This window comes from Lissotriton vulgaris, chromosome 9, assembly GCF_964263255.1.
Source record: "Lissotriton vulgaris chromosome 9, aLisVul1.2, whole genome shotgun sequence".
Taxonomy (NCBI): domain Eukaryota; kingdom Metazoa; phylum Chordata; class Amphibia; order Caudata; family Salamandridae; genus Lissotriton; species Lissotriton vulgaris.
Window position 1 is genome coordinate 766,191,379 of NC_141697.1, and position 11,205 is coordinate 766,202,583.

Here is an 11,205-nt window from a genome sequence, read left to right on the forward strand (position 1 = left end):
TAACATCCTCCAGCATTATTATTTTGGTGGGAATATCACATCCGCTGTGGTCTCTAAATAACTGAAATTATTTCGGACACTCTCACCCCTTTGAAATGTATACATATATTAGCTGACATTTAGCTGGACAAGTATTCAGGTGAAAAAGCAGATGACATTGACCCGACAACGTTCAGGACCCCCTCACCTCTTTCTTTCCTCTCAAAATTGCTCATAATTGCAGGCCTTAGAGAAAAAACAAAAAAGAATGACGCGGCCTCAACTGCAATCTGTAGCAATGACTAAGATTACTTGTGAGTTCATGGTAGAAGTATTTTCTATCTTAAGGACCACCTGGTCCTGTACAGGGGTGCAGCACTCGGGCGACAAAAGGGCTGGTTGAGGGCAAAAAGGGATTACTCAGTACTACCAGAGGGAGTTGTGGTCGTTTGCCACTGGTGTCCTGGAGTTTGTCCCAATGACCAGGCAAACTGGGACAAATACACCCTTCTGTACTTGACGCTCAAGAGTAGCAAAGGGAGCACCCACAGGTTTGTCTTCGAGGTAGTGTGGGGTGCTCCAGCTCAGCTCTCAACTATCAACCAACAGACACTTTAACTCCACTGTCTAGCCCAGAACATAAAGAAAGAGTACTTTTTCATTACACAGTTGCACTACAATGCTAAGCCATAAAATGTGTATTCTACATGCTAGGGTTCCTCGACGCAATTTGTCCTAGTACACTCTCTCCAAACCCTTTCCTACATAGACCCCTAACTGCTAGTCATCACCCAGTGTAGCTACCTGGGAAATCAGTATATAGCATGAATAACAGGTAGCCCTTATCTGTTCACTGTCAAATATGCACTCAGGATTGAACATACCCTTTGCAATACTGAGATGGCATGTTCAAATCCTTGAATGTCCCTTGTAGACGCAAGTGGCCCTCCCACACATCTACTGTGTGGACTGCGGGGAGCAACAAGCTCACTGGGCTGTACTAAGGTACCGGGTGCAAGCTGATTCAGTCTACAAACCCACACAGAATCGATCCTTTGAGGCTTCAGTGCTTGCATAGGTGCAACCTGGCCACAACCGTCTCCGATGAACCTGGTGACCCCAGATCGGGCCAACAATAGTCACGACAGGTGCAGTCCCAACTTGACTGACCAGAGGCAAATGAGGCCATGCCCTAAATTACAATTTTCACATTAGTTGCCACCCCCATCTGAGTCCACGATGATCATGCAGAAGCAGCCCTGGCTGCGGTTATGACAACTACGTAGTGGAAGCCCTGACTGTGCCTACGATGAACAGGAGTTGCTAGAAACTGGATGAGGCTGTTGGATGTGGGAAGGAGTCACTTGACACAAGGGTCCTTCCTAGGTCACGCTCTTTCTGTCAGCTTTCTCAGGATGTCCCACAGCTGCAAGGGAAATGCTGAGCTTCTCTCCTCCTGCAAGGCAATGCAGACATGTTCCTTCTCCCAGCAGACAGACAGGCGTCTAGATACTTTAAGGCTGATCCACAGGTCCTCCAGCATAAAGTGCAGACTGCCGAGGATATTGGCTCAGCTCTGATAGACTGGCTATCTGGCAGACTCCAGCCCTGGTTGCACAGTAATCCTTTAAGTTCTCTGCAAAGCACTCCTCATCATATACGACTTGGGACTGAAACAAAGTGGGGTGGTTCGGGTCCCATTGTTATTTACAACTGCTAGACCATTGATATTAATCCATTGTCTCAAACTGTGAAACTGGTTAGGAGTGGTCCTCTATTTAAGTTTTCACCTCAGATTGCTCTACAGACACATCATTTGGGCAAAGTGGTGCTTCTCAAAACAGGTAACACTTGAATTGTCTCCAAACTGGAGCACCAACAAAAGAGGCCCAAAGAGGTACGAGAGTTCTGCATCTGGCTGTCATGAGACCAACTGAAAGTGTAATCAGGGACAGACAAACTTCCTCACCTCTCACAATAGAGACTATAATTCCACCTCTCTCCCCTGCCATCCACCAAATGGCAGTACTCATGAAGAATAATCAACAGCTCTTTGCAAACAAAAGGACTCCCATCTTTTTCTAAAGGTAGCCCTCTTTGCAAACTTCTCACTTCAGTGACAACATATCCTCCCCCAGCAGCTATAGGAATGCAGTGAATACACTTCCACTATGTGGGAGGACAGTCCTCAATCTCCACCTTAAATTATGCCATGCCAGGGTTGACCACAGTGGCCTTAATTACTCAGGCTCACACACATACAATTCATAAACATAGTTTATAAGCACTACACATGTGCACACACTTGATATATATGATGCCAGCCAATCGCCGGGGCATACGCGTACTTTTACGCAAATGGCCTCACTCCCAGCGACACACATAAAAAGGTCTTCCAACACTATTGATCTTTCAAAAGACACAGCATCAAGTGCTATATATACCCAGTATAGCAACAGTAATCCACTGCTCTCTATGAGGGCACTCCTAAAGCACCAAACACCCCTCACCCCCCAGATCACAGGACAGGCCCTAGAACTGACTTACCCAGCACAATTACAGCATGTGTGCATAAGCTAGACTAGCTGACACCTGGATACCAGCTGTACATTTCGATGGGCACTCCAGGCAGGGGGGGGGGCACAGCTGTGTAGCATGTGGGAGACAACTCAAAATGGACCTATTCATTTCACATCATTTTAGATAGAGAACTAGAGCATGGAGTTATGTTTTTTAGGTCTCACGCCTAGCGGTGCAGTGAGCAGCCATGCTCGCGCAGCACGAGGCATTTAGTAGCTAAAAAAGGGGTATTACAAGCTGACCAAGGAATCGCACACACTTGTGCGTGTGCTTTTCCTTTTGTGGCCCGCTATTGGCCTTTGTGTGCGTCTTTTTATAAAAGACAGCACGCAATTTGCCAAAGGCGGGCGCATTGCTCCGCCCATGGCCTATTGGTGTCTGTTACGAGCACCGGCCGTCATGTGGTTTCAATTATCATGCCCAGACACGGTCACGGTAATTGAAAGCACATGTCTCGGTGTGGCGCGCACACCACTGGTGGGATTGTTCTCTTTTTGGATCCATTTCACAGGGAAGCAACTACATGAAAGAACCGCTGACGTCTTGTTTTGTTATCCTCTGTAAAGATTTTTTCCCGGGCAGGGGGCTGGTGCTTGCCATCTCCCCTCCACAGATGTGATCCCGGAACCGGGATGGGGCCGGGCAGGGGGCGGGCTGCTGCAGTTAAGGGCGCTGGAGTCTGTAGACCCGGCTGGTGCCGCTAGGGGTCCCTGGTCAGTAGCAGCCAGGCTGTGCTGGGATCGCCCTCCCGGGAGCAGCGCTCCCTCCTCCGCAAGATCCGAGCCCTCTCCACCCGGCGAGACCTGCTGTTATCTGGGTCATTTGAATCTCTCAACGAAAAGCTGCCCACACCTTCCACTGTCTGTAAAAAGGACTCCGCCTACATCAGCTGATCTCACGGGATCAACTCCGCAGAGGCGATCGCAGCCTAGATGTTTTGGTCTCTGCCGGGAGCAGATCACCGCTCGCGGGCCGGACATAGTGCCCCTTCCTCTGCTAGAATTATCTGTCTGGATCTGCTGACGAATCCCCGCCGCGTCAGAGCCGATCTCTGTGATCGGGTGTTCTCTTCCCAGGATCTGCTACTCTCCCCTGGTTGGACCGGCTGTACTCTTTCCAGGCTATGCGGGAAAGGATGTGAGCCTGGATTTGCTGATCTCGGAGGATCGGCTCCTCCTCCCGGACTGGCTGGTCTCTCCGGGATCTGCAGGGAGGTATCCCGCACAGGACGTGATGCCGCCCCTCGCTCTTCCGTTCCCTACATAGAGTTCCCTCCCTCGCTGTTGGACTTAGTGATTCCTGCCCCCAAGAGGTTATGCACCCAATACATTTCTCTCTCCTTATACCCCTCCTTCCCCGGTAGATCAATCTCCACAGATGCCGTGCTGATCCATTTTTCGCTGCTAGATCACCCTTCCCCGGATAGATCTCTCTTCCCGGAGGAATACACGTCCCTCCGGTAAGAGACTCGCTCCCTGCTCGATATTTGAGCTGTGCCCTTTCTTGGAGGATCTCTCCAACGAGATCCCTCCTTCCCGGGTGGATCCCACTTCCCAGTGGATGTCTGCCTCCCGGAGCGGAGATTCCGTCCTCCCGCTGGCCCGTGATGCCGCTTCGCCAGAAGGAGGCAGTGACGGGCAGAGCCGCCGGACTCTGAGCCTACCCCATGACCTGGCCACTGCTCCCTGGAGGTGGCTGCACTGTGGACGGCAGCAGCGCTGGATGCGGCCGGGTCTACAGCCGCATTAGAGACCGACCCTGCCCCCTATCCTCGCGCCTGCCATGAAGCACAACCTGCCCTGCATTGATGGCCGATGTATATGAGGTAAAGGCCCAGCTATAGAGCTGCGCGCAGAGAGCGAACAGACAGGTGCTCCCTGTTCCTGCTTGTGTAAGTGGTGGGGGCAGTAAAAAAGTGTTACCTTTAAACCTATGGTCTCCTCATGCCCCCACCCCCCCCCCGAAACCAACTCCAGGTATTTTTGTTGATAACATCTGTTCATGTATGAATACATTTACTGTTTTTATAGCGCTAAACATACCACTGACATTACCCAATGCCAGGCGGCACGCTCCAACCATGTAGAGGGCAGGAAATGGCACTCCCTCTCTTGCCCCTGAGCTGCGACAGGTCTGAACTGTCCTAACGGACCGGTGTGCACCGGCCATAATCCGCTGTAATTACAGAGAGTGGTTGGTTCGCTGTATGGTGCCCCGGGCACACTGGCACGCCATTTCTAAGCCCACTCCCCTTATACTTTTATCTGGATGGTAAGGGGCCTTGCGCTCATGTAGGGGGGGGGGGGGGGGGGGAGATACAGAGCTACTAACATTATGTTATAAAGTGCTAAGTCTGGCGCACATGCTGGGCAAAGGCTTCAAAGGGCCACCAGGCACAACTGGCAGCGGTTCCATGACGGGGCCCGTCTCTGGTATTCCACGGGTCTGATGGCACGTGGCAGTTTTACAGGGGCACAGGTCTGATGTCATGTTGTAGTTCTACAGGGACACGTCTCCTGCACAGCCCAGGTCTCTTGCTAGGCAATTTTACAACATGCCCCATCCCCTGTAGGTTACATACCTGGTGCTATGTTGCAGTTGTAGAAAGGCACATCTCCTGCAGGGCATAGGTCTGGTGTCATGTGGAAGGGCACGTATCTGATGTCATATGACAGTTGCACATGGGGTACTTGACCTGCAGGGCACAGGTCTAGTGGCATGTTTCAGTTTGTACATGTGCAAAAAGAACAACTGATGGACAGAATGCTGAACAATGTCAAACACGCACCTCCAGGGCAGAGATCTGGGCCTATATCCGTTGTTTCTTTGCTCCCCATGCCATTCCAGGTTGGACCCAGCCATATGGAAATCAGTCTTGACCCTGCTCCCCTTGGTAACAGTCCAGTCTGAACTGCCAGGCCAGGTCCTCCCTGAACAAGCACCCTAGGACCGGTTTCTTTACAATGCCAATAGCTCAAACTCAAGTAAATGCGAGACCTATTGCATTGCAAATGCTTGTTTTTATGTGTGTGTGGGAGGGTGTTGTAGAGTTAGGAAACGCTACAAAGTCTGAAACATTATCCTGTAGAAACCGATTTCAATCTAGTTTGTTCACTCTCTCAGCTTTTGTGTATGCAGCATAGAACTGCTGGCATCGAAATAAGAGGAAGACATACACTCAAGAGTAAGCAACCAATAGTGTACGATTAAAGCCCAATTTTGGTTAGTAGATCTGTTTAGGAGTTTGGCACAATCTACCAGAAAAATCTAATAGTTTACTACATTGTAAGAACATAAGATAGTGGGCAGCAACAGAGTGGAGGACTTGGATGCTAGACAACCATGTGCATTTTATGGAAATTGTTTCTGTTTGTACTTAACATATAAAAAAAGACACTTAATTATAACAAGAGGGAGTGTTGCCAGCATCCATTATATGTGCACACCAAAAAACGTCAAACCTGAATACAGTTCAAACACAGACACACCACGTTGTCCCATTTTTAAGGCAAAGACACACTTCATCAGGACTAAATGTCCTCCATCGGCTCTCAGTTGAACATACGGTACAATTCTAAATGCTGCATACCATGCAAAATACATACTTTGGAAAGTGCTAAAGACACCTTTAAATGTAAACACTACGCTGCATTGTCAACTAAAAGTATTACTCCAACCAACAATCTTTAACAGGCTAAGAAGGCAGTTTTATCAGGGTGCGGATCTGATTTTCATGGGAAGCCCTGTGGGAGCTGCAGAGGGCTTATCCTCAGTGACCCTGAAAGATCCAAGCCCTACTTAGTGGATCTAAAGCAAACACAACTCTTCTCATCGAGTTACAAAGGACAAGATTTTTCCATGTACTTAATAAGACAGACCAAGTGATGGAGCAAGGATTTGAACGTTAAGCGACTTGCTTGTATCATGTACCTCAAATAATGTTAATAAAATAAACCAACACGTTTGTCTTACTAATTTTGCACATTTTCCAATATACGGGTTGTCCCAGAGACGCTTGCCTATGTGTTTATTAATCGTAATACGCTTGCATCTCAAAATGGTTGCTGCTACGAGGGAATTTAGACTGCGCATGCGTCGGTCATACCCATGTGACGTGACGTACTCGCAGTTCTGGTGGGAAAGTGTTTGCTCATGCGCAATACAGGTAATATGGCTGCTCTGTGTTCTCACATGCTCAAAGCTTGCATTGCTGCTTTTGCTAAACTGTTTGTTCTGCTTAAAACTTAATGCTTTAGTTATTATAAAGTAATGGGAATAGTATAGTAGTTCATGGTATACAGTGAAATAATTTTTTCTATGTTTTAAAACTGTTTATTTTTCATTTTATGTACACTTCGAAACTTTGGGCAGTTGAATTATGCTGTGTCCCATTTTGAACAATACTGCGTCTGCGCGAGATCCGCGAGTCTCCAGAGCAGATGACCTTTGAAAAGTTACCAAGGAGCAGATTGACTGTGAAGATGCTCCTGAGAACCTAAACTTAAGAACTCAAAACGAATACAATGTATTTGTAAATAGAACATTTATTATTATACGAAATGAAGACATCATGAGAACCCAAATTCAATGGGCGTGAACAAGATGTAAATAAGAAGCCTGGGAAAGTCTAAAATGTAGGTAGCGTGATGACCTAACCTCCTCCTTTGTCCAATCAAAATTGGGGATCCTTACACTTGCAACATTGAGGGATGGTACACTCACCCGAAAAACAGTATAACTAGCGTAGGTTTCGCTAGAGAAATTGTCCGACTTGTCCGAATAGCTGACCTGTCACTGACCCAACGCACTCAATAGGTGACTGAACTCAGAGAGCTGCAAAGCACTCTGTTGGGAGGTTCGAGAAACCCATTCGGGGTTTATGCAGACTTAGAAGTGCTGGCGAAGCACTTTTCTGGGCGGTACGAGACCCCAATCGGGGTTATTGGCAGATTCCTTGCAGAGAGGGAGTAGCACAGTCGTTGCAACCGAAGCTGCGGGTGTTGGTCGTACCCTTTGGTGAACCGGTCCTGATCCAAATTCTGGGGTTATCCTGTCCTGACTGTCCATGAGCTGGACCTGCTCGCCTACTGGCACCTAAGTCCTTGAGGGTTTCTTTCCCGTCTTTCCAAACTGACCCGTGGCCAGGGTTGGTCTTCACTCTATCCTAGGTAAATATAAAAGTCTGTGTGGGTGATTTGCCCATCTATATTTGCATTTCTAATTCTCGAATATTGCAAAGCATAATTGCATATGTTCCTATTTTCCACCCCTCTCCCTTTATAAATGAGATTTCCATGCATTATTTGTCTATTAGCATGTTCCACTATTTGACCTACCTTAAGTAAATGCTAAGTCGTTTCTATCTTAAGTATATGTTCCTTATCTTACCCTCCCTCTAGGAGATAAGCTGAATAGAATAGTATGTTCCAATCTTACCTACCCTTTAGTATTTGAGCTAAATTAAATCTCGAATTTCAATAAAGTTTACTTTTTGAATATAGCCTGTTCCCTTTCTTTACCCTCCTTTAATCAGGATGCGAAAGGTTGTTATCTAAATTTAGCATGTTCCTTGCTCTTACCTATCCTTCAGTTTAAAGTTCTATATGCTAAGCATACTCTGTCTTATTCATAGCTATATACTGTTTTTGATGCTAGTTATCGATAGCCTTATCACATTTAATTTTCTGCTCATGACATATGATGATGAAAATGTTTACATAAAGTTTTGAACTTACCCAGAGTCTGTGGGTATTTCATATTTCTCAAATGTTTATAAATGTTCTTGACTACCTAATATTTCGACTAGACTCCCTGATCCTAGTTGATTAGGTTCCTACTATCTACTTTGCTAGGTTGTAGATATGAGAATCAGTGTAGTATAGAGAATCTAAAGATATACTGATAGTAGAGCGTGTGTTACCCAAGGTAAATGGTGATGTTGCGTGGTTTAAATGAAAATTATGGGCCCAGGTGAGTATTTAGTAAAATTATCCTAGCCGGGTGACCTGCGCGCTCTATCACAAGAAGTAACGGAGAGCTTTTAGATATCATTTATGTTGTACCAGAAGCATACCCAACTCGAGTTACTGCAAAAGGACCACAAATGAAAACAGTCTAGCTGAGACAGGTTTACAAATGGGGTGCAAAGATGTAACTGGGTCAAACAACTGTGATTCATTCAAAGATTCTACACGAGGGGGGTTTGTACATAATTCAGAAGCGGTAGAAATTCTTACAGAGGTGTTCTGTAAAAGAGGGACAGGGGTTTCCTACCCAACTCCTGTGAATGTTGGGTTTGTAGTGGGTTGTCTGGACGTTGTGATTCAGTTCTTCCCCTCGCTTTGCAGACTCCACTAGTTGTGTCTGATGTTCTCATACCACGTTCCCTTTTTCCAGGAGACCGACAGAACAGAGGGTGGTTGGTATTCATGATACCTATGCCAGGTTGACAGGTGAGAGGCTCTGCTGGTGTAGACATATAGGCCATTTCGTTTGCTCCGTGACGAGTAACAGGCTCTTACTTTTCAGGCCGCACTGTCTTATTAAGACAGCAGAAATAAGTCCATCTAAATTCCACCTTTCATTGAAGATCTAAAGTTCTGTAACGTAATCCTACAGACTGCAGCACTTAAGTAACACTAATTTTAATCACAGGCATACATGCCAACATTTTACGTCAGGGACGTGGGAGATTTAAAGTAAAAAATCGGGAGAATGAAAATTCCCCATTGACTTCTATTGTAGAAAATGCAATTTTAGGCGGGAGACAGCTAACATAAAGGCATTTTTAGCTTGAAAAATCGGTATTCTCCCGCCTGAATCGGGTCCATTAGCATGTATGTCACAGGACTGGCAGACATTCCTCCCAGAGACATAAACTCCAATGTTCAATTTCAATGAATCCCACACACGAGCCTAGCATGCCCTTGTCATTAACCACCTCATGCACACAACCTTTACATCCCCTACCTGCACCCTCCCACCTTATTTCAGCTCCCTCCTCACCGTGGCTTGGGGCTCCTAGCTCCGCCAGCTTAGTCTGCAGCTCTGCCCCACTCCAGTTGCCATATCCTGCTAGCTGCATTTCCACGGAAGACCCTGCGCCCTTCGGATCATTCCCTGGGTGCCCGTCCGACGACATGGTTTATTGAGTCGGCAGCAACCCAGTTTACAAATCGTGCTTCAATAATCCAAACCAGTAGGCCACCACATCAAGTTGACTACAAGAACGCATGCGCTAAACACGAAATAGAAAACGGACATTACGGAAGTGACCACTACATCCGGGCGAAAGAAAAGGAAGAAAGACGCTCTCTCTATGAAGTCGCTAAAACCGTGGTGCCAAAGAAGAAAGACTACAAATGTTATTAAACGGACAATACTGCATGGCGCTTCACTGTGTATTTTTTGTTTTTTGCAAGCAGTTACTAATTGGAACAAGGCGAAGCTTCAAACTTTCTTGTTGGTTTTCTTCGGTTTAATGCATTTGGGTACTCAATAGACATATTTACAATATGTAAACAGTCAAAAATTGGAAAAGCCAACAGACTAGTGCGGTAATTAATTGTTTTCATTATTTTTTATTACAAGTCTGTGTCACCAATAAAACAAAACTGCCGCCTACAAGCAGCAGCCTTTTGACTGCAACAGAAATGGTGGAGAAGATATGGTGTCACGGCTAGACAACCGACCTTGTGACTGGGAAACCAAGGCTTGAGCCTTGGGGTCGATTTATCATCTTGTGTGATTCTGGGCAAATCACATAATCTCCCCGTGCCTAGCAAAACAAGCATTTACAATGCAATGGTTTCGCCTTTGGAAAAGTTAGAGTTATTGGCATTGCTCATGACATTTCTTTTTTTTTTTTAACTCATAAATAAATGGCATTGTTATTTACATTGCCAACAGCTCTCACAGCCCACACAGCTCTCAGCCCACACAGCTCTCACAGCCCTCACAGCCCTCACAGCCCACACAGCTCTCACAGCCCACACAGCTCTCACAGCCCACACAGCTCTCACAGCCCACACAGCTCTCACAGCCCACACAGCCCACACAGCCCACACAGCTCTCACAGCCCACACAGCTCTCACAGCCCACACAGCTCTCACAGCCCACACAGCTCTCACAGCCCACACAGCTCTCACAGCCCACACAGCTCTCACAGCCCACACAGCTCTCACAGCCCACACAGCTCTCACAGCCCTCACAGCCCACACAGCTCTCACAGCCCACACAGCTCTCACAGCCCACACAGCTCTCACAGCCCACACAGCTCTCACAGCCCACACAGCTCTCACAGCCCACACAGCTCTCACAGCCCACACAGCTCTCACAGCCCACACAGCTCTCACAGCCCACACAGCTCTCACAGCCCACACAGCTCTCACAGCCCACACAGCTCTCACAGCCCACACAGCTCTCACATCCCACACAGCTCTCACATCCCACACAGCTCTCACATCCCACACAGCTCTCACATCCCACACAGCTCTCACATCCCACACAGCTCTCACATCCCTCACATCCCTCACAGCCCACACAGCCCACACAGCCCACACAGCCCACACAGCTCTCACAGCCCACACAGCTCTCACAGCCCACACAGCTCTCACAAATGCTCATCTCAATTCCACTCCAAATTAC

At 47.2% G+C, this 11,205-nt stretch overlaps 1 protein-coding gene across 1 annotated transcript in view; it reads right to left on the minus strand.

Annotated features, from left to right (window-relative positions):
- Positions 1-9,835, minus strand: part of SF3B2 (splicing factor 3b subunit 2) — a 461,083-nt gene extending 451,248 nt beyond the window's left edge. Inside the window, exon 1 of the mRNA XM_086938496.1 lies at positions 9,565-9,835. Coding sequence (XP_086794622.1) covers positions 9,565-9,700 — 136 coding nt within the window. The 5' untranslated portion in view covers positions 9,701-9,835. The remainder of the gene's footprint in view (positions 1-9,564) is intronic.
- Between the last annotated feature and the right edge of the window lie 1,370 nt (positions 9,836-11,205).